Raw genomic sequence first — 22,396 nt, forward strand, 5'->3', positions numbered from 1 at the left:
TTTCTGCCTTTAAAGATGTCAGTGGAAATACCCTTTATTTTGCAGGTGGGGGAATCTGAGGCTTCGAAAGAGAAAAGCAGCCTGTCCAATGTCACACTGCATATCAGACAGCAGAGCCTTCTAGATCCCAGCCATCATGAAATGGGATATAGGAATGTGGACAAGAAAATGGATGTTCGCTGGCTCGATTAAATGAAAGTAAGTGGTAACGCTCAGTGCTGATATGGCTGCAGTAAAATTGGTCATGTCAATTGCTTGTTTGTAGCTGTGTATATTGCACACAGTTTTTCTGGTGCTGCAACCCTGAGATAGTCGTATCCTTTGACTCAGCCATTCCCCTTCTGGGAATTGATCCCAAGGACCTAATTCAAAGGAAATAAAAATACAAAATAGTTAGCAAGTCTTGATCCTTACTTGAGTGTGTGAGAAATCATGTCTATGACGTGTATGTGTATCAGTTAGCTATTGCCGCGTAACAAATGATTGCTCCCCCGCAAACCATAGCTTAAGACACAAACAAGCTGTGGCGTCTTTTTATAACCTAACCTTTGAATTAATGTATCGTCACTTCTGCTGTATAGTCATGTGCCACGTAATGACGTTTTGGTCAACAACGGGCCACATTTACGATGGTGATCCCGTAAGATGAATACCATAGAGCCTAAGCGTGTAGGAGGCTGTACCATCTAGGTTTGTGTAAGCACGCTCTCTGATGCTGGCACAACAAAATCACCTAGTGACACATTTCTCAGAACGGATCCCTTCATTAAGCGATGCACAACTGTGTTCTCTTGGTTGTACAGACCCATGTTGGTACAACGAGAGAGGGGACTACACAGGAATGCAACTACTGGGGCTGGCCCAGCAGCACAGCGGTTAAGTGCACACGTTCCGCTTCGGCGGCCCGGGGTTCACGGGTTTGGATCCCGGGTGCGGGCATGGCACTGCTTGGCACGCCATGCTGTGGCAGGCGTCCCACATATAAAGTAGAGGAAGATGGGCACGGATGTTAGCTCAGGGCCAGTCTTCCTCAGCAAAAAGAGGAAGATTGGCAGCAGATGTTAGCTCAGGGCTAATCTTCCTCAAAAAAAAAAAAAATGCAACTACTAAGAGGCAGAGGTCGTTGGGGGACACCTTGGAGAGACATCATCGTCCACATAGGAAAAAGTTTGGTCCTGTGAAGACAGGCAGAAATTGGAGTGATGGTTCTATAAGCCAGGGAACACCAAGAATGACCAGCAGCCACCAGAGGCTAGGAAGAGGCAAGGAAGGACCTGCCCCTCGAGTCTTCAGAGGGAGCATGGTCCTGCCAACACCTAAATTTTGGATTTCTGCCTTCTAGAACTGTGAGAGAATAAATTTCTGTTGTTTTTTATTCACAATAACCAAAAGATGGGAACACCCCAAGTGTCCTTTGGCAGATTAGTGGATAAACAAAATATGGTCCATCCAGAGAATGAAATGTCATTCAGCCTTGAAAAGGAAGGAGATCCTGACACCTGCTCCAATGTGGACGGACCTGGAGGGCATGATGCTCAGTGACGTGAGCCAGACACAGAGGGACACATACTGTGTGGTCCACTCACAGGAGGTCCCCAGAGGAGCCACATCCACAGGCACAGAAAGTGGATGGGGGGCCAGGGGCTGGGGGAGGGGTGGGAGTCAGTGTTTCATGGGGACAGAGCTTCAGTTTGGGGAGATGGAAAGTTCTGGAGACGGATGGAGGGGCTGGTGGCACAACCTTGTGAATGTGCTTCATGCTGCTAAATGGTGCACTTAAAATGGTTAAAATGGTGTTATTTATATTTTGCCACAATAAAAAATATATCAATCTAAAAAAAATGTAAGCTCCAGTTTGCGCTAGTTTATTGCAGGAGCACCAGGAAACTAACACACTGTGTGATTAGAAAAAAAAAAAAAACTACAGGAAAAATTAGAAGGGCTCATGAATGTGGACCTCTCCGTGCCCCCGATTTACAGATGTGGAAACTGAGGCCCAAAGAGGGAGTCATTTTCTGGTCTCCTGGAACTGTGCGTGACGGGTGACGACCCACGACCCCTCCCTGTGGGCATTTGAGGTGGTCCCACATCCACCCACCCCTTTTCAGTAAAAACCACAGTAGAAGAGCTTAGAAAATGTGTTCCTTTTGTTCTTTGCCTTTGAAATAACACACACGGGCAGGAGGTGGGCCACGGTGGAGGTGGGGGGAGGGGGAAGACTTGGGAGGGGCCCTCCAGCTCCCCCAAACATCCCAGTTCCTCTTTCACAGTCCTTTACTGGGGTTCCCCAAGGACTTGGGAGGAGTGGAGCGAGGGGGCCCCCCAACTCTCCTAAGCTCAGAATCCAACTCTAAAGTGCAGAGTGTAGGGGGTGGGCTGGGGGCTTGGGTTAGTTGGGGGGCGGGATGTCTGCTCCTCTGTGGTAGAAAAATAGACCTGGTGTGAGTTTGGGGGCATTTGGCCTGTTTGTTTTTGCATAATTGGCTGCTTGGGTTTAGGGAAGGGCGGTCTCTATAGACTTGCTCCTGGCTTCCAACGCTGAAGCCTGAGGAGGGTCCCCTTAATGTGTCCCTGGCCTCAGTTTCCCTCTTTGCCAGCCACCAAGAAGGAGCAACTGGATCCCGCAGAGGGACCCAGGCTCTGAGGAGGGTTATCAGCTGTTATTGGGGGTGGGAGATGCTGCAGAGCGTTGTGGGGGGGAGGCTCTTGAGGGAGCAGTTTCTCCATAGGGCGCAGAGCTGTGGTCATGCTGGGAGGTGGGGGGATCCGGGGTCTGTGCAGGGCATGGGAGGGGCAGCTCGCAGGGTCAGGACCTTGGCCGAGTCCTGTGGGTTTTCTGGACCTGGGAGGCCAGGACCTGGGCCAGCTGCAGGCTCCCTAGACTATGGGATTCATGTCATGGGGAGGGGTCTCCGGGCTCTAGTGTGTGCCTGATGCGGGGGCTCGTGGGCTCTACGATGCTACCAGTGGCCCTTTGGGATCTTGACTTGGTGGTCTGAGCAGTTAGGATCCAGTGCTTGGGGGGTTCAAGTCAGAAACCAGGGGTTATGATGTTGGGATCCATTGCCTGGAAGTGTCAGGGTCTGCCTCCTAGGGGTGAGGTTTCGGGATCCGATTCCTGCGATGAAGGGATCTGAGATCCAGCAGTTAGGGTGGCCGGGACCCACTCGCTCTGCCAGTGGCTTTAGGATCTGGCGGGTTGGTGCTTGGGCATCTGGGATCCAGTGGTTGGGGGTTGAGGGTGTAGTGGTTGAAATGTAGGGATCCGGCAGTCGAAGCAGAGGGATCCAGGACCCAGTGTCGAGGTAAAGGAATTCAGGAATCCAGTGGTTGGGGTGAGGGGATCTGAGATCCAGTGGTTGGGGCCCCGGGATCCAGGCATTGCATTGTCAGGATCCGGTGGCTGAGGTTTCTTGATATCCAGAATCCAGTGGCAGAGCTGGGAGATCCAGGGCTTGAAGCATAGGGATCTGGGATCCACCAGTGGGGCTGGGGATCTGGGATCCAGTGCTGCGTGGGGACACTGGATCTGGTGCCTGAGGCAGCTGGGGTCTGGGCAATCAGATATGGGGTGATGTGCTCCTGGGGCTGGGGTATCAGGATCCACTAGCAGGGTTGTGGGGGATCCAGTGGTTAAGACATGGAGGTCCAGGACCCAGTGTGTGGGGGGGAACAAGAAAACACGGGATCCAGTAGCTGGGATGTGGGCGTGCAGGACCCGTGGCTGAAGTGTGGGGACCTGTGGTTTGAGTGTGGGGGGACCTGGGACCCACTGGCTGGGCCATCAGGTTCCAGTGGCTGAGGTGTAGGGAGCATCATGATTGAGGTGAAGGATCTTGTCGGGGACAGGTTCTGGGTCCCTCACCTGGACGTGACCCCCAGGGCCTGCTTCATGTTCTCGTAGACTACATAGGAGATGCTCACAGCTGGGATAACCTTCATGAAGTTGGGGGCAATGCCCCGGTAGAGGCCCCGCACGCCCTCCTGGGACAGGATGTGATGGAGCAGACCCAGCATGGAGAGCTGGGGGCTGCCCTCGACGGAGGCTGGGAGGGGGTGGGAGGCCAGGTAAGGTCCCCCCCTCACTTTCCCCTCCTGCCCCCCCAAGGCTGGACCAGATGGTCAGTGCAGCAAGAGGGAAGATGATTAGACTAAAAGCAGAACCTACCACTCAGCGTCAGGACTTCTACTGGCCTTAGAATTGGCGGCTCACCTTTGCACCCTAACCTGGAGGGCCCAAGTTTGGGGCCCATTAGAAACACAGCAGGTATGCATGTGTGTGGTGGGAGAGGGCCCAGAACTTTCCTCTTCCTGGAACTCAATTCCCTTCCTCTTCTCCCAGCTAACTCTTACACATCCTCCCAAACTCCATTTGAAAGCCAGCTCTTGAGGGGAGCCCTCCTTGGCGCCCCAGTCTAAGTCCGGCTCCTCCTTCTCCCCTTTATTCAACCCTAAATCCATACTCAACTGTGGAATGATTTATTCAGCATCTTCCTTCCTTCCCAGCCTGTGAGCTCTGTGACGGTGGGGGGACCCAGCCTTAGGCACCCATCCCCCCCAGCAAAAAACACAAAACACAAATATTCCCGAGGAAATTCTCAAAACAGATTCAGGGGGAGGAGGGGGAAAGAAAAAAGGAAACCCATAAAGAAAAAAAAGACAGAGAAAAATGATAAAACAATAAGCAGCCTGGACCTGCCCCTCCTTACCCGGTTCCTGGCCTCTCCCCCACTATAACCCAGCCTTGCAAATTAGAGCTCAAGTTACCAGCCTGGCCGGCCAGCTGTCTGCCAATAGCAGCCTCTCAGCTAAGATTGCTGGGGAGCTCCTCCGGCACCCGCTGCCTCTGTTCTCCTAGTTAGGATAAAGCGCTCCCATTCTAATGTTGCAAATGGGTAAACTGAGGCCCAGAGAAAGGTAGGGACTTTAGTTAAGGCCATCTAAAGCCAGGAGGACCTCTGTCTACATGGGAGGAGGAGCTGGGGACGGGGAGGTGGGACCCAACTCTTGAGATCTTTCCTTCCCCATCCTCCCGCCCAGGCCTCACCTTGGGCCTGCATGCGGGTCCGGACCAGGGCCAGGGGGTAACTGGCTATCTGGCCACAGGTGCTGGAGATGGTGCCGCAGGCCAGGAGCACGAGGATGCCCGGGTCTGCCGAGTCGTGGCTGTACTGCTGAAGCCATTGGTTCTTCAGGGTCTGGCAGGGGTGAAGAAGGGAGCAGGGTGGGTTGGAGGAGAACGACACCAGGACCCCGGGTTCAGAGGCCCCTGCTGATTGGCTTCTGGATCCCGTCACGGCCGGTACCAGCTGAGCACTCAGTACCTCCTAGGTGCCATGCAAACCTTACCTGCATTCTCTCACTCAGTTCTCACCTCGACCCTCTATGGTACGTGGAATGACGGGCCCCCTACTGTCCACGCCCTAGCCCCTGGAACCTGTGAATGTGGGACCTTATGTGGCAAAAGGGACTTTGCAGATACGATTAAGTGAAAGACCTTGAGATGGAAGATGACCCTAGAGTACATGCAGGTTGGTCCAATGTCATCACAAGGCTCCTTGAAAGAGTCAGAGAAGGAGATGTGACAACAGAGGCAGAGGCCAGAGAGACAGAGAGAGGGTGGAAGATGCTATGCTGCTGGCTTTGAAGGTGGAGAAAGGGCCCACCGGCCAAAGCATGCAGGAGATCACTAGAAACTTGAAAAGGACGGAAACAGATGCTCCCCTGGAACCTCAGAAGGATCCAGCCCCGTGACACCTTGATTTTAGCTCGGGGAGGCCCATGGTGCACTTCTGCCCTTCATAACTGTGAGATAATTCATTGATGCTCTTTTAAGCCACTAAGTTTGGGGTCCTTTGTTATAGCCGCCACGGGGACTCATACACTCTTCGAGGTGGGCACCCCACCCTTATCCCTTACCATTTCAGCTCAAATCTGCCCACTTCCAGCTGCCAGCATCCACAGCGCAGCCTGAGGAGCTTCTCTGGTCCCAGGCAAAGCTGCTCTGAGCACGTAGGAATAGGCAGGAAGTGCTGGGGAATGCAGGCCCCCAGAAGCAACCTCCAAATGACCGGTTTGGTGTATCAATACCCCAGCTCCCTTCCTCTCCAGTGGCACACGTTCTATGCTGCCTCCCCGAGGTCTCCATCCGAATTCACCTCCACCTGCCCGCCGTGGTACCTTGCTTCCTAACGCGCTGTTATGGGTTCAGCTGCATCCCCTCGAAAAGACAGGTTGGAGTGCTAACCCCCGGGACCCTCAGATGGTGCCTTTCTTTGCAAAGAGGGTCTTTGCAGATGCAGTGAGTTAAGACAAGTTCATCCTGGAGTTGGGTGGGCCCTTAACTGAATATGACTGGTGTCCTTAGAAGAAGAGGGGAGAAACAGAGACAGAGACACAGGGAGATGACAGCCACATAGCGACAGAGGCAGTCATTAGAGGGATGGGTCTGCAAGCCAAGGATTGCCAGCCACCACCGGAAGCTGGGAGAGAAGCAAGGAATGACCCTTTCCTACAGGTTTCAGAGGGAGCATGGCCCTGCCGAGACCTTGACTGGGGACTCTGGCCTCCAGAACTGTGACAATAAATTTCCGTTCTTTGGCACCACCCAGTTTGTGGTACTTGTTTAGGCAGCCCTAGGGGACTAATACATTCTCTCTGTTTTGGCTCCGTTCCCCTCCCTGTCTTACTACCTCCCGGAAAAACCACTTGTCCTCACTCCCTGCTTCTGGAAGACCTCAGACCAAAACAGGTACTATTCTAATGCGCACTTGTTGATGAGAAACTGAGGCTGGAGGGAAGTTATTCACCCCAAACCACAAAATAAAGGTGCCAATCGACATTCAGAGCCACACCCGGGTCCTGAGCTGTGCCCTTGGTCTTTAGGGCGGCCTTCTACAAAGACAGGATTGTCTTTTTGGCTTTGGGCACTGGAGTGACTCAGGTTTCATCTCCCGTGTCAATTCTAATCCATTGATAACGGCGGCCCAGAATTGTGTTGAGAGGGACCCCATGCGGTGATGGATTAGTGATGTCTGGCCCAGGCATGGAATGGGAACATAAGAAGCAAGAGTTTTTACCATTATTGCCCTTACAATTTTAAATAGCCTTCTTTGGGGTCTGGAACAGCACTTGCTAAACAGATGTTTAATGAGTTTTTAGAGCTGTTCTGTTGAAAAGAGCTTCTGATCACTGGATAAGTACAGCCCACACCGGGCTGAAAAAAAAAAGTTAAATCACTTTTCTGCGGGACTTCTCAGAGCCTTTATGGGACTGACGTAGATTTTGAAACTCCAAGAGGGCACAGGGCTCCTCAAACTGCTTAGACCTCCGAACCCCCTTTTTTGGTGAAGAATGGATTAAAGAAGTTTGCATCTTATTTCTGCTCATGACCCTCAATGGCTTCCTATTGCATTTAGGATAAACCCAAAATCTATCTTCAGCCCTGAGTCCTTGCTAACTCTTCAGTCAGCTCTAGGAATTCAAGACTGCCACTCCTCCAACAGGCCAAATTCGTTCCTGCTCCCAGAGCTTTGCACGCACTGTGCTCCCTGCCTTGTCCACACCCGCTCTTGGTAACGTGCTCAACTCATCGTTCCAATGCCACCTCTCAGAGGGTTTCCTAAACCCCCCTCCACCCACTGTTACTTTCGATGACACATCTGGTCTTATTATCTTCTGAGAACTTATCAGGATCTGAAACTAGTTATTTGCTGGTTGACTGACTTCCTCGCTCATCGGAGTGGATGCCCCAGGAGGGCGCGAATTGTGATGTTCACACCAGTTGCCGTATCTGGAACGACCGGTGCGGGGCCCAGCACCTATGGACGCTTCAGAAATAGTTGCTAAGCGATCAAGCCAATGAATGAACGATCAAATGAATGAATGAGCGAAGTCCTTGTCTCAGCTGGCTGCATAGATGCTGGATGGTATGGGGGGTGGGGATGGCTGGCAGGCACAGAGTCTCTTCGATTGGAACCAGCTACCTAATTAGCAGGGCCCAGTGCAAAATAAAAATACTTGAGGTCTTTTGTTCCAAGATTACTAGCAATCTCAATATGGCGTGAACCAAGAGCTGGCCCTTCTGACTGTGGGGTCCCTGGTGCCTGCTCAGGTTGCCTCCCCATGAAGCTGGCCCTGTCCTGGATGCACAGATTTAAGGGGATGCCCGGGGACGTCTGGGGCTGTGCGAATTGGGAGCATCTGGTGGTCCCACCAGGAGAAGAGAAAAGCAATGAATGAAGCTGCTAGGAGAGAAAAAGCAATCATTTCCCATTGCTGCTCTCCTCAGAAAGATGCCACGATGCTGTCACCGGGTCTGGTTTTTATGGTGACAGCAGACACCGAAATGGGCAGGCCCTGAAGATGACAGCAGTCTGGAGAGAGAGGCTGGGTCCCACACATGTTTTGGGGGAAATGGGCAATTCTGAAGCCCATCTTTGCCTGCTCCCGTGATCCCATGGGCTAGGGTGGTCCCCAGCTTTCACGTGTCCTGAGACCCTGGCAGGCTGAACTGCAAATGGAAGGTTCTTGCAGGAGGAGGTGGGAGAGTGGGGGAGTCCAAGGCTGAAGGGGTTCCTCAGGATCTCAATGTCCTTGGCGCTTCTGCACCCCAGGATTGTCCCCACTAGCTCTGGAGGTTGAATGAGTCAGCCCCATGGGAAGGGGGTGTCCCGTGGGCAGGTCCCAGAGAGGAGAAGAAGGAAGGGAGGGGCAGGCTGCCCACAGACCTCGTAGACGGCCAGGTCGATGCCCGCGTAGGGTATGATGCCCAGCACGTTGGGCAGGTATCCACGGTAGAAGGCGCGGGGCCCTTCGTGCTCCAGGATCCGCCGCGCACAGTCCAGAAGCCCCTTGTACTGGCCCGTCCGGCGAAGGGTCAGCCGTGTCTTCAGCACCTGGGGAGAACCCAGTTTTCCTTGGAAAAGCTAACTCCACCATCACTAATTCCAGGAATGAGGACACCTAGAAATAGCTACTCCTGGAAGGAGATACCCTGAAAATAAGTGAATTAAAAAAACCTCACTTTCTCTAGAATCTTCTATGATCCCTAAATTCCATACTTAGATGGTGACACCTCTCAGAGTCGCATGTGGCAGCCACTGCTCACTGTCTCTCAATATCTTGGCCTGTCTTCCTTTATAATAGAAACTGTAATTTTCAGCAAACACACAGCATCTAGAAATAAATACTACATTTCTCCGTTTCCCTAGGTGTGTAGCCATGTGACTAAGTCCTAGCCAATGAAACAGAAGAAGGAGAAGTATGTGCGACATTCAAAAGGCATCCTTAAAGGCAGGGAGGTGTTCTTTCTTTTGTCTATTTTTCCTTCTTGACTGGAATGTGGCTGTGATGACTGGAGCCCAAGCAGCCATTTTGGTTCATGAGGTGGGTGCTCCATGCTGAGATGGTAGAACAACAAGGTAGAGGGAAGGACACTGGGTCTCTAACACTTTGAAGCCACCATACTGGCCCTGAACTGCACCTCCAGACTTCATTTATAAATCCAAATTGTGATCCCCGGACAGATGACACATGAAACAGCATTGCTCTAGTGAGCTGCAGTGCGAATCAAGAAGAGGGAAAGTTACCATCCTAATGCTTATCACGCCACGGCGTGATATGGTTATTGCAGGTCCCCCATCCTGCAGTGGGGCCTCTGCCACGGTCCCTCCTTCTCACCTCCATGGGGTAAATGATGGTTTGGGCCGTGGCGCCAGCCAGGGAGCCAGCCACAAAGCGCTCCTGCACGTGCAGCGTCTCCTGCTGTCCCCGGATGGCCCGCTTGATCTGAGGGTGGGAGAGATGGGCAGGTAGGACCTCAGGGTGGAGCCTGCCATGCAGGAGCAGATGCCCACTCCTGGGGACCCGCAGACACCCCCACACCCCCAGCCAATCCTGCAGATCCTCCTGTGCAGCCCCCCGCCTCCCCATGCCTGCCCCCACCTGCTCATAGGCCATGAACTTGATAGCCGACTCAGGGGCAATCTTGAGCACATTGATCCCGTTGCCACGCCACAGGGAACGCACGCCCCCTTCTCGGATCATGCTCCGTAGGCCCCCCAAGATATTGAGCCGGTTGGTCTTGGAGGCGTGGACCTGCGCGGGGAGACGAGGTGGCCTTGGGGTCCCCTCCAGGGGCCCAGGCCCAGGGGGAGGTGGGGGTTCCTCCAGGCCCCCTCACCTGCATGAAGACCTTGAGGCGGTCCAGAGGGGCGGTGCCTGTCCGGGACACGGCGCCCGCCACCGCGCCCGCCACCAGCTGCTTCCACCACATGCCGCTCAGCTTCTCCTGCTCCGAGAACTCATCAGGGACAGTCAGGCACTCACCAATGTCCAGGACCTGAGGAGGCAGGGGCCAGGGGTATCATGCCATGCGGGGGGCGGGGAGACGTGATGCAGTCCTAGATGGGGGCATCTCGCCCACGAATCCCAGGCCCCCCAGAAAGTCCACCAGTGAATTTTGCTGGGAGAGCCCAGGAGATCCCTCTTGGACTCTGACCGGATCCCATGGAAACATCCAACATGGGAGTCTCCCACATAAGATGGCAACATCTTTCCTAGGGGCCACCCTGAAGTTGCACCTAGAGATCACACCCAAGACTCTGCCCCATAAAGATCCCTCCAGGGCCACACAAGATCCTACCAGGGACCTCCCACATAAGGAGCTCAGCAGATCCCTCCTGGGGTCACACCAGATCCCACAGGGATCCCCTCCACAGAGATCACTCCCCACCCCAGAGTCCACTTATAGACTTCAAACTGACCCCCTCCTGGGTCCCCCAGGCTGGGAATCTCTGGATCTCCCAAGAGGATCTCACCAGATCCCACAGATGGATCCCCTCCAGAGGCCATCAGATCCTGCCACAAGCATCGCCCAGGGATTTCCACCCAGGAAATGGCAATCTAGACACCTCATTCCCCGCTTTCTGGTGGATCCCACTGGACCCTCTGAAGATAGGGGCTCTCTAACTTGTCCTTCCAGTCCCAGAATCCTTTGCTGAGGCAGACAGAAACCAGAACAAGGCCAGCTGTGTGGGTTGTGAGAAGCCAGATGCCCCACAGCCAGTCCCCAGAGGCACCACAGTAAGTCTGCAGGGCTCCAATCCCATAGCAGAGACTTCCCCGGGGGGGGGGGGTTCCCCTGAGCCCCAAATGGAGGAGGACAGGAACTGAGCCTCATCCTTTGGGTGCTCCCAGTGGCTCCTCCTCCTGAGTCTTGACCCAGCCCTTCCTTGTCCTGGGGAGACTAGAGCAAGGCCCCCGGGGGGGGAAGGGAGCCCAGCCCCCAGGCGAGGAAGGCCGCCCCCACCTCACCGTGGAATGCTTCCAGAAATAGAGCACGTCCTCCACGTTCTCCAGCGGATGCAACAGGAAGTGGTCTCGCCACTCTTGCCAGTCGATGGTCATGGTGCCGTCACGGTCCATGCTGGGAGAGTGGGACAGAATCAGTGCCTGGGGCTGGGGGTGGGTTGGAGTGAGGTTTTCGTCGGTTTTGGGGGTCGATTGAGATCCTCTGCACTGAGAGCTTGCCATTTCATAGAGAGGGAAACTGAGGCTCAGAGAGGTGAAGAGGCTGGCCCAAGATCTGCCTGCCTCTGAAGCCCAGCTTCCTGGCTCGCCCCACCCTGCATTGGGTCTGGGGTCCAGAGGCTCAAGGTGGCTGAGGGATCCTGGGATTCTGACCCCCAGCTACTCACCTGTGCAGAATTTTCTCCGCCTGCTCCAGCGAGATGGAAATGCCCAGAGCTTTGAAACTCTGCTGGATCTCAGAGACATCGATATGACCTGGGGAGGGGAACCGAGGTGGGAAGGGGATGTGTGTGGGGACCCTGGGAATGAGGAGCAGGACAGCGTGGAATGGGGATGGTCCAGCAAGACCAGGGGAGGTGGGACCCCAGGGTGAGGTTTGCAGGAGGGGTGGGGGTGGGGGGTCCCTGACCCATTGGGATAAGAAAGGTGGAATTAAGCAATGTTGGGGGGTGGTCCTCTGTTCCATGAATGAATGAAAAAATGAATCCAGAAATAATGATGGGGGTCTCTATGTCACAGGGCATCGTGAGGCAATATTGGGGACCCAGAAGAAGCTATGAGGGGTGTCTATGTCTTATAGGAGACCCAGGAGCCATAGCGGGGGATCTTTATCCCTTAGAAAAATAAGGATAATACTAAGGGTCCCACCCCAGAAGGGAAAGGAGGTGCGATGGGCCTGCTGGGCCCCGAACTACCTAGGTGGGGGTGAGGAGAGCTCCCAAAATAGCCTATGAGTCATCAGGGAGATGTCACCCTCCCCTTTCCTCCGAGCTCTGCCAATTCTCACCCCGCTGGCGTCTCCAGGGCCCCCACAGCCCCATCCTAGGGCCTTACCGTCCTGATTCCGGTCCAGACTGTGGAAAAGAAGCAGCAGACGCTGCTCTCGCTCCTGCAGGTAGCGGGTAAACTCCTCCAGGTCAAGGCCACCATCGGGGTCAGTGTCGCCCTCACGGGAGATGCCCTGGCCGGGGAGAAGGGTCAGAGGGAGCTCCAAGAGTCTGCTCCCCGATCTGGAGGGAGCATGATGAGCTTATACGCCAGGAACCCGGGGCCCTCAGCCCCTAGAGGACAGGGGCGGGGGAAGTCACCCCCTCCTCCACCAGCTCGCTGCTCAGCAAGCTGCCCACTGCCACGGTAGGTCTGTGAGGTGCACAGCGGTCATCCAATTTTCCTGGCCAGCAAACCGAGGCTCTTCAAGGTCAAGAACCTTGTTCAAGGTTACAGAGCTGGGGAGTGGTAGGAAGCCGTGGGCTCTTGTCTCTGCAAGCCTGTCTCCCCAGCTGGCTCTTATAAAAACCTGTCCACATGGCAGTCTCGGGAGCTCCCGTTAGAGACAGCTCGGGGCAGCGACAGGTCCCAGCAGAGCAGCCTCGAGGGCTCTGTTTGCCCATCTGGAATGTGGGAGGTTGGATGGGAGACCTTAGGATGCTGCTCCAGGGGCATCTGGGGCTACAGGTGTATGGGGACATCGGCATGGGCTCCGGAACAAGTTCCTGCCTGACAGGTACACCCCCAACTGAGGGTGGTCTCAGGCAGGATTGGTCCTTCGCTTGGGCAGCCTGGAGCATTGAGACAGGCACAGGAAAGGGCAGAAGAGGGAATGTAAATCCAGCGGCTGGGGCAGCTGGCCGGGAGGGCAGTGCTGCCCAGAGGAGGGGGAGGTGGGAGGGGCGGGCGTGTCTCCTGGAAGTGGGAGCAGGCCGTGTCTTGGGCTGTGCAAAGAGTTCAGAGGAGGGTGTGTCCAGGGAAGTGGGCAGGAAAGCTGACCGCTCCATTCCCTGGCAGACATCCCCCACCCCCGGGGAGGGAGGGGACCGGGTGTTGGCAGCCCAGCTGCAGGCCTGGGGCCTCGGTGGCCCTGTTTTGAGAGAGTCGGGTTAGGCCCAGACACGGGTGGGCTGGGGGAAGGGGACAGAGACGCCCAGGCTGGGCACAGGTCCCGGAGTCCAGCCACCGGCAGTCCGGGCGCTCCATTCAGGGGCTCGCGTTCCCCAGTGCGCTCAGGACCCGAGCGCAGCGCGCCAGGCGGGGGTCCCGGTGGGGATACCTGTTGGGCGCTGCGGTCCGGGTCGCCCGCGCCCAGCCGGGCCAGTCCCTGGCGCAACTCGTGCACGTCCACGCGGCCATCCTTGTTCCTGTCCAGCTCCTCGAAGAGGCGACTCCAGCGCTGCCGCCGCTCCGCGTCGCCCGGGCCCCCCCGCATGGCGCCCGCCCGGGGGGGAGGGGAGGCCCGGCAGCGGGGGCCTCAGCGGGGGCTTGGCGGTTCCCCCTCCCCCCCCCAGGGGCCCCGCAGGGCCAGCTCCGGGGCCACGGCCACCGCAGCCTCTGCGCTGCCCGCCTGGCTCTGGCACTTGCAGGAGGCGGTGACTGCTAGCCGTCGTCGCCCGCTCCAGAACTTGCGTCTCCTCCCCCGACCCGCATTGGGGGGAGGGGGCTGGGGGCGGAGCTGGGGGGCGGAGTGGTGTGCGGAGAGATGTCAGGGATGCTCCGGTGTTGCACAGCCTAGGGGGCACCGGGGTTCATTCTGGGAAAAGGCGCTAGAGAGACCAGTAGTCTCAGTTCTGCTTTTAGAGTTCCGTCTCTGCGTGCCTCAGTTTACCCTCTGCCCAAGGGGGCAGGGTAGGGATAGGTCAGAGATTGGATTACGTAATCCCCTTCCACTTAACCTCCCTCCCTCCTAATCCTCTTCAGGAACTAAAGTTCTCGCTTTCCCCAGACGTTCTCAAGAACCGACTCTGCGCCATCTACCCCTCCACCTGCCCGCCCGCTCATTTCACATTCCCGACTCGGCCACAGAAACAGAAGATCAAGACGCGGCGCTCTCCCTCTCTGCCTTCATCCCGCCCGCGCGCCTCCTTTCTCGGTTCCTCTCCGACAGGGAAACGGAAGATCAACATGCGGCGCGGCTGCCGAGTCGGCTTCCTATTGGCCAGAGCCGCGAGCGCTGCGCCCGCCCGCCCCTCCTCGCCCACCCACCTGGGCGGGGCCTCCCCGCTGACCCCGGGGCTGCCTGGGGCTGCGTGGCCCCGGGCTCGCCTCGCAGCCTTAAAGGGGCCGCGGCCGGATCCAGATGTCCGGCTGACTGCTCTCTCCGGACCAACCTGGAGGGTCTCAGTGTCCCAGGCGCGGCTGGGGATGAGGACTGAGGGGCTGAGCGCTGGAGGCGGGGCCTCAGCTTGTCGCGCTCCCTGCACCTGCCGACAGTCCCTCCCGCTGGTTTCGGGCGCAGTTTCTCGATTCACCGTTAGGGGGAGGGGCGCCCAGACCGCTTGATAATAATAATGAACAGAAACGTGAATTCGGTGCCAGGCCTTTCAATCACCTGTCGCATCGTCCTCGCCCAAACCCTGTCAGGTCGGTGGGATTGGCTTTCCCACTTCACAGATGAGGAAACAGGTGGTTAAGCTGCTCTCCCCAGGCCACACGCCCAGGAAGGGACAAAGCGGAGATTTAAGGAGACATGGGATTCTGACCCACGATGCCATACCCTAGAAGGGGCTGATATTCCTTAACTGTCACTCTGGAGTACCCAGGAGGGAGACGTCTTAGTATCACTGTCTTCTATGCAAAGGCACAGCTGCGAAGAAGGCACGTTTGGTTCCCACTCACCTTCTGCCCAGACAGGTGTGCTCCAACAGGTGCGTCCCAGATAAACGAGCCTCGTCCCCTCCCTCACGGATGTTTTCATTCACAGGCGCTCCTTCCAGGTGCCCTACAACATGGAGGATACAGATGTTTTCCCAAGGAGATGCCCCAAACAGGTGTTTCACAAGTGCATCCTCGACAGGTGGGCCTCTGTACAGGTGAGCCTGTGTCCTGCTGCGCCCGGACCCGCCCCCGCCCCCAGATGTGCCTCAGTGTGAGCGAGCCCCATGCAGACGTTCTCAGGTCTTCCTCTCATCTGAGCTCAATTCTATGCAGATGTTCCTCAGACGAGGCTGTTTCCTTCACCTCTCGGGGATGTTTCTCAACAGGAATGCATGATACGGCCCCCCCACAGGTGTGTTCCAGTTGAGTATTAAGCCACATAGTTCTGTTTCCATATAATTGGGTCCCAAATAGGTTACTTAAATGCAAGTGTGTCTCATACAGGTCTTTCCAACACTTGTTCACACAGGAATTCCTCACACAAGTATTGTTCATTTCATAAGTGGGAATACAGATGTGTTTCCAAAACAGCTGTACCCTATGTCAGGGTGGTCTTTTTTTTTTTTTTTTTGGTGAAGAAGATTGGTCTTGAGCTAAGATCTGTTGCCAACCTTCCTTTTTTTGTTTCTCCCCAAAGCCCTGTACATAGTTGTGTATCCTCGTTGTAAGTGTCCCGAGTTCCTCTACGTGGGACGCCGCCACAGCATGGCTTGAGTCGTGTGTAAGTCTGCGCCCAGGATCTGAACCGGCGAACCCCCAGCCGCTGAAGCGGAGCGCGCGAACTTAACCAGTGTCACCCGGCCGGCCCCAGGTGTTATAACGCAGGTGTGTTCGCTACAGCCGTTCCCCACACAGGTGTGCTTCCATTCAGCTATACTCCAAATAGATATGGTTCAATGCAGAGGTCTTCCATACAGGTTTGCTCCCACGCAGGTGTGTACCACCCGGGTGTTTTTTCATCAGAGGCTCCCCATCCGAGTCTGCCTCAGACAGGAGTGCCTCATACCCCGATGTCTCCGTGCCCAGGGTGTCTCCGCACCTGTGCGATCTTGCAGACGCGCCCGCCATCCAGGCAGGAGGTCCCTCTGAAACCTGCGCGCTCCCGCCCCTTTTGACTCCTCCCCCTTATAGGATTGGATTCCTGTTACAGGTGCGCCTGCTGCGCGGCCCCGCCCCCCAGCTTGGCTCCGCCCTCTCATCTGGGCTCAGGTGCACAAGCCGGAAGTGCGCTCCCCTCCCAGGTGAGTGACTAAACTTTCCGGGTCACGTGAGCGGGCGGAGCTGGAGGAGCCCGATCGAGCCACCGACGGACGCACCTAGGGGTCCAGAGAGGGACCCGCATCGGGAACCTGAGCGAAGTCGAAGGCGCCCGAGCCAGGTAGGGCGGCAGGGTGCGCGGCGTGGCCTGCCGCCCCCTCCTCTCCCCTTTCCCCAGACCAGGAACGCGCCGCCCCAAGTTAATCTTTAATCTCTGACCTCTGGCCGCGGGGGCGGGGCGGGACTCCAGGGTGCCCGGCGCGGGTCGCCCCTCCTCTGGGCCTGCGCCCGGTCCAGCCCCCTTCCCCACGTCCCGGCCTCTCTCCTTCTCCCGCCCGCAGGTGCCGGGCCGCAGGTACCGCCGGCCCGACATGCGGTAGGAGCTGCGCGCGCGAGAAGCCCCGTCCCCGATGCCACCAGCCCGTCGCCCCGGCCTGGGGCTGCTCCTGGCGCTCGGCCTGCCGCTGCTGCCGGCCCGCTGGGGCCAGGTCTGGGGGCAAAGTAGGTACCGACGCTGGGTACCTGGGACACTGAGAAGTCGAGGAATGGGGAGGTGCAGGTGGGGGGGGGGTGTGCCTTGGGGGCAGAAGTCTACAGGGTCACTGGGGACTTAGAACTTCTGAGTCCTTCCTCGGACGGTCAGAGTTGGTCGGTCAGAGTTGGTCGAGGAGAATTCCTGAGTTCCTGAGGGGGTGGGATTGTGAGCAGGGGGGCGTGGAGGCCTGCCTACCTGAGTCTCAGGCTGGTTGAGGGTTTTGGCAGGCTGGGAGCCAGGAGGAGCCCTGCCTGGGGCCCCCAGCCCAGGTTGCCCAAGGCTGGCCATAGGTGTGCACTGGGCCATTCGGTCCTAGTCCAGTTCAGCCTTCGGGGAGGTGTGAGTCAGACACTCCAGGGAAATGCAGCATCCGCCCAGATCCTTAAGGGCCGAGGGACAGCCGGAGAGGTGTGGGCGTGGGGAGGGGAGCTCTGGGCTTCCAGACACCATCCATTTTAATAGCCCCCAACTCAGCCCCCACTGATTACCGGCTGCTGGACTCCGCTGGGCTACTGGCCGCTGGAGAAACAAAAACAGCTGAGCCGGCCCCTGCATGCCAGGCATCCGGTCTCTACTACAAGAGTGGATGACTCGGGCAGGGTTCTGACAGGGGGCATGCCCAAGGAAGGTGCAGATGTGACTAGACAGGAATAGATGGGGCTCATTTATCCTCTCTATGCCCGCTCCCCACAGTGTCGAGCTCCACTACAAGTAACGGCACCACTACGACCCCCGGCCCTGACCCTGGCTCCAATAGGGCCCTGGTGAGTTGGGGGTATATGTGGGAGGAGGGCAGCAGGGATGTTCTTCAGGAGTCCCACATGTCACAGGAGGAGGGGCCCAGACCCCCAGAGGTGGCAGGTCAGGGTAGGGGGAGACATTGGTGAGCCCCAAGTGGGAGAGACCTGAATACCAGCATGATGAATGGGGAGACCCAGGGCCCCAGATGAGGGAGACCAAGAGCCCCAGGAAAGGGGTGGACATGAATACCATACATGGTAAGCGTAGGGGGGTGGGAGCCCCATATGCCTCTCAGGCATGGGGGAGGCGGGAGCTAGAAGCCCCACTTTGAAGCATGTTGCTTCAAAGGGGGATCCCAGACATGGCAGGAGGGGGTGCCTGGGAGGCCCAGATATGGGAGATGGGGATCAGGAATCCTGGGTGGAGGAACCAGATCGTGAAAAGTGGCAGGTGTTAGAGGATGAGGACCCCTGGATGCTTCTCAGGTCAGGTCGGGGGGAGGGGGGGTTGGCGGGGCGGGCATCCCAGGTTAAGGTGGGTCACCCCTGTCCCCTCTCCCTCAGTCTCAGGGGGCCATCACTGCTATCATCGTGGTCTTCTCCCTCCTGGCCGTCCTGCTCCTGGCAGTGGGGCTGGTCCTGCTGGTGCGGAAACTGCGGGAGAAACGGCAGACAGAGGGCACCTACCGGCCGAGCAGTGAGGAGCAGGTGGGTGCCCGCGTGCCACCACCCCCCAACCTCAAGCTGCCGCCCGAGGAGCGGCTCATCTGAATGGTGGTGCCGGCCGCAGCCGCCATCCCTACCCAGGACTGCCCGGCGCTCGCTCACGCACAGCCGCCGCCACCGAGACACCGGCTTCTGATGATTCTGGAGGACTTGGGGGGCCGCGGGGCACCTGCTGGGTGGGCTCTGCAAAGCATGCCACCTCTGCTTGCCTTGGCCTGCAGTTGGGGGTGCCGGGGCTGGGGACCCGCCTCCCCGCTTGCTGTACCATCTTCACCCGGCCGTCTGTCCTGCTGCCACACAGGCCCGACCACCGCCTCTCCTTTCCTTTCAGTTCTCCCACGCAGCCGAGGCCCGGGCTGCCCAGGACTCCAAGGAGACGGTGCGGGGCTGCCTGCCCATCTAGGGCTGTCTCCTTTCTCTATCCATCACCCTTCCTCGCTGTGTGACCTTGGGGGAAGGTAGAGCCGTCTCTGGGCCAAAAACCCACCCAGCACTTTAGAAGGGAAAAAGGTGCTTCATAGACTTTGCCCCTGAGGGCAAGGCTGCTCACTTTATATATATATATATATATACATATATAATTGGTAGTGAGATATAATTAAACCTTTTTTTGATCTGCTGGGGGCAGGAATTAGCCTAGATGGAGGTGACCAATGCAGGGTTCGTAGGTTGTTGAGAGATGGATGGTCAGGTTTCGAGGGTCCTAGGGGCTGGGAGCGCTTCCTGGAAGGGAGGTGCTCTTAACCCTACCTAGGAGCCAGCTGGTGGCTGCTCCAGAAGGGAAGATGGTGGATACGATGGGTTTTTAAGCCAAGAGAGGGCCCCCAGATAAACTCACGAGAAAAAAAACCAGCTTTGGGTTCTTGCTGTTTTATTGAGGGTCTGGAGGACACTTAACTTTCAAAACACTTTTTGAGTTCAGCGACTCGGGGCCGGCTCCTGGCCTGGGGCTCCTGACCGTGGCTAGCCGGTGCAGCAGAGGATCTGGGAGCTTCTGGCTCCTTGGGGGGCTGGAGGTGAGCGTGCTCTGCCAGCAGGACCTCAGAAGGCTGGGCTCTGGAGTTTTCTAGGGAACCGGGATCCGAGGAAGAATGAAGGGGTGCGGATGTCCAGGGAGTATCCAAGAGAGGCTTTGTGGGGACTAGAATATGGGGGTCTTCTGGAGGGCTGGGCTGGGGGCATGCTGTGGACAGCTGGGAGCAGGGGCTCTCCTGGGCTGTGGGATCCTCGACTGCCTTGTGGGGAGGGGAGAGATCCAGGATTAGAGGATGGGGCTCCGGGAGAGAGGGTTCGGGGTCCCCTTGGCTGCTGGGGTCTGTCGATGCTGTTGAAGATGGAGAAAAGGTTTCTTGGCTGGCCTCTGAGGGCAGCTGGGAACTGGGATTCTTGGAGAGGCTTGTGGCGTCCAAAGGCTGGGGGGTGTGCAGCGATGACAGTCTAGCAGGCAGGGACAGGGGCTCGGGGTCTGGCGGTTTCTCATCATCTGCTTGCCATCTTGGTCCTTCTGGTATGTCAGGCTGGGTGGGGATGGGGAGATGAGCAAGTTGCTGGCCTTGAGATGCCGGAGGGGCTGGCAAGCGTGCTGGGCAGATGGGAGAGGACTGGGGGCTCTCACCAGGCTGAGGCAGCTGTCCAGGTCCCCTCTGTGGCAGCAGTCTAAACTCTGGCTGGGCCGCAGGCTGCCTGTCCTCGTGGCTCCCATGCTCAGACTGTCCAGAATCTCGCTCAGCAAATCCAGTTCTTCTCCGGACCCCAGGAAGCTGCTGTCCAGAGTTTCCTCCGCGCACGGGTCCAGAGCATCCTCAGGGCTCAGAGGGGGTGTCCTGAGGGAAGATGGACAGCCTCGGATATGCCAGCCTGAGATCCCCAGGCCTGGTCCGGCTACTCTGGAGGGGGACCATCCTCTTCATCAGTGCTGGCCTCCCGCTTGCAACATTGCCCCCTTCCCCGCCTTTCAACCTTACCTCTCCCCCAGCGATTCAGGTCTCTCTTCCAGCCGGATTCTCCTGCTGGGGCGAAGAGGCCGGTTCTGCAAAGGACAGATGTGAGGGGTGGGTGTGAGGCCCCAGGAGCTATGGGATCAGGGGCCTGTGGGATGTGGGTGGGGCAAGATGACTGGAAGGAGGCTGATGATGGGAGAGGACTTGGTGACAGTTCCAGGGGCGTGTTGGGATGGGGGTGGGGGAGTCTTAACCTGTCCAAAGTGCTGGGTGATGGGTAGGCGCTGCTGCAGGCAATCTGAGCGGCTGGTGAGGGTTGGGGCCCTCATGGAGCCTCCTCTGTGCAGGACAGAGGCCCCATCCTAGAAGAGGGTGGGTAAGCCAGGAGCCCGTACCCCACTCCCCCCTGCCCATTGGTCATCGGCTTTTACCTTGTACATCAGAAGACTCTGCATGCTCCTCAACCCACTCTTGGCCTACGGAGGAGCCAAAAGAGAATCAGACTCAAGAGCGATTTGACCCTAGACATTCGGGGACCCAGCACCTCCGTCCCCAAGGACAGCTACGTCTTGCCATCTATTTGTGGTGCGTGTCATAAATATATTCACAATTCCCCCATCCCACCTAGGAAGTCCGCCCAAACTCTCACCCTTTTGACTAATACAAAAGGAATGTGCCTGGAGGAAATAACCCCCAAATGAAATGGGGAGTGGCAAAAACAGAGCATCGTAAAAACGCGTCAGTCTTCAAAAACCGGGCGAAGAAGAAAATCTAATGGAGACATTGGGAACTGTGAATGTTGGCCCTGGGAAACTTCTGGGCTTGGGAGGAAAAAAAACCCACAAGGGCGGGAGCTGGGATGGTAGTGCCTGCAAAGCACAAAAGATGCTCGCCAATGAATCCTGGTTGTCCATTTTAAATAGGACAGAGGATCCTGACCAAAACAAGTGTGGTAAATGGAAAATAAAAGTGGGAAGAATTGTTAATGGTTTAACTGCTGGTTCAGTTTAGATAAAAATGTTTGCACTTTAAATGTGGGGTTAAAATGTCTCTGTGAGGGGTGGAAATGTCCTCTGTCTCCTCGCCTTTGTCATCCCCATAAGTGGCCTGTCTAGCTTAGCCTCACCGAGCGGTACATGTTTTTGACGGCTGGTTGAGTCTTGGCCTTGACTGAATGTAGGAGGGTGCCACCACCTTTCTGGGAAGAGAACACCAAGGGGGAGAGGCTTGGGCATCTGGGGTTACCCCAGACCCCACCTCCCCACCCGGGGCTGTGTGACGCTGGACAAGGCCCTCACCATCTCTGATTTCTTCACCTCTATGTATAAATGAGCAAAATGATGATCCTACCAGGGGACTGTTATGGGATTAAATTAATTCAATAATAAACCCTAAACAAGTATTTGGTGTTACTCACCTTTAAGTTGTCCGCCCAGAGCTGATAGGAGCGAAGGGTGCCTGGAGTGAGGGAAGAGGTGGTCATGGAACGCAGGCTCCGGCTGGGGCGCTGGTGGGGTGGGGGCTCCGTGCTAGGTGCAGGGCTCACCTGAGGAGGCCTCAGTGCAGGTGATCTCCTGCTCAAAGAGGTCTGAGAAGCCCTCTCCTGTGTTGAGTTTCTCCAGCCGGCCTTCAATGAACTGAGGGTGGAGGGATGGGTCAAAATCAGAAGCCTGGTTGCCACCGACACGTCTGAATTTGAGAGCTAGGAGACCGTTCGTCTTCCGGGCGTAGAAGCCATCCCTGGCCCACCCCCAGGACCCAGGAATCTGGAGTCCACCTCAGGAAGGCAGAGGTCCAACACTCTCCCCACCCCCAGAGTCGGGACCTGTCCTCAGGGGCCAAACCCCGCCCCTCACAGGGACCCGGAAGTCAGACTGCGCTACTCCAGACCCGCTCACCTTCTCTCAGTGACCGTGGAAGAAGTCGACCCCACCTGCAGGGACCCTACGACCCATCCCCGCACTGAAGGAGCCTGGAGTCCAGCCCAGCTTCTCCCAAGAACCGAGGGGTTCGGCTCC

At 56.9% G+C, this 22,396-nt stretch overlaps 3 protein-coding genes and 1 long non-coding RNA gene across 14 annotated transcripts in view; 1 reads left to right on the plus strand and 3 right to left on the minus strand.

Moving 5' to 3' along the window:
• SLC25A23 (solute carrier family 25 member 23) lies at positions 1-13,878 on the minus strand. 4 transcript variants are annotated; one of them, XM_014843630.3, is made up of 10 exons: positions 13,580-13,878; positions 12,367-12,493; positions 11,700-11,787; positions 11,317-11,428; positions 10,184-10,342; positions 9,946-10,098; positions 9,682-9,789; positions 8,730-8,897; positions 5,048-5,198; positions 1-362 (listed from the first exon to the last, which is right to left on the minus strand). In XM_014843630.3, exons 1-10 carry the CDS (start codon positions 13,733-13,735, stop codon positions 121-123), a joined length of 1,464 nt encoding a protein of 487 aa, XP_014699116.3. In that variant the 5' UTR covers positions 13,736-13,878; the 3' UTR covers positions 1-120. The 4 variants fall into 4 exon arrangements, with proteins under 4 accessions (XP_014699116.3, XP_014699119.3, XP_044609149.2 ...); XM_014843633.3 differs by lacking the exon at positions 1-362 and adding an exon at positions 2,130-4,046; XM_044753214.2 differs by lacking the exon at positions 1-362 and adding an exon at positions 4,363-4,539.
• CRB3 (crumbs cell polarity complex component 3) lies at positions 12,486-21,780 on the plus strand. Its single transcript, XM_044753272.2, has 9 exons — positions 12,486-12,666; positions 15,227-15,335; positions 15,454-15,532; positions 15,818-16,005; positions 16,331-16,558; positions 16,779-16,938; positions 17,666-17,736; positions 18,277-18,420; positions 18,770-21,780. Exons 6-9 carry the CDS (start codon positions 16,848-16,850, stop codon positions 18,839-18,841), a joined length of 378 nt encoding a protein of 125 aa, XP_044609207.1. The 5' UTR covers positions 12,486-12,666; positions 15,227-15,335; positions 15,454-15,532; positions 15,818-16,005; positions 16,331-16,558; positions 16,779-16,847; the 3' UTR covers positions 18,842-21,780.
• LOC139041274 (uncharacterized) lies at positions 13,906-16,282 on the minus strand. Of its 2 annotated transcripts, none has more exons than XR_011496113.1 (3): positions 16,220-16,282; positions 15,142-15,244; positions 13,906-14,034 (listed from the first exon to the last, which is right to left on the minus strand). It is a non-coding gene; the product is annotated as an uncharacterized lncRNA (long non-coding RNA). The 2 variants fall into 2 exon arrangements; XR_011496112.1 differs by lacking the exon at positions 16,220-16,282 and adding an exon at positions 15,484-15,622.
• The window catches only part of DENND1C (DENN domain containing 1C), a 9,192-nt gene continuing 6,088 nt past the window's right edge, over positions 19,293-22,396 (minus strand). For 4 of the 7 annotated variants that reach the window (XM_070491824.1, XM_044753141.2, XM_044753142.2 and 1 more), the window contains 8 exons: positions 21,925-22,015; positions 21,796-21,836; positions 21,505-21,576; positions 20,810-20,854; positions 20,633-20,740; positions 20,403-20,467; positions 20,054-20,261; positions 19,293-19,955 (listed from right to left, as the gene is read on the minus strand). In XM_070491824.1, coding sequence (XP_070347925.1) covers positions 19,332-19,955; positions 20,054-20,261; positions 20,403-20,467; positions 20,633-20,740; positions 20,810-20,854; positions 21,505-21,576; positions 21,796-21,836; positions 21,925-22,015 — 1,254 coding nt within the window. In that variant the 3' untranslated portion in view covers positions 19,293-19,331. Of the gene's footprint in view, positions 20,262-20,402; positions 20,468-20,632; positions 20,741-20,809; positions 20,855-21,504; positions 21,577-21,795; positions 21,837-21,924; positions 22,016-22,396 lie in introns of all 7 variants that reach the window. The other 3 variants (XM_070491823.1, XM_070491826.1, XM_070491825.1) reach the window with 2 other exon arrangements.

Source organism: Equus asinus, chromosome 20 (genome assembly GCF_041296235.1).
Source record: "Equus asinus isolate D_3611 breed Donkey chromosome 20, EquAss-T2T_v2, whole genome shotgun sequence".
Taxonomy (NCBI): Eukaryota; Metazoa; Chordata; class Mammalia; order Perissodactyla; family Equidae; genus Equus; species Equus asinus.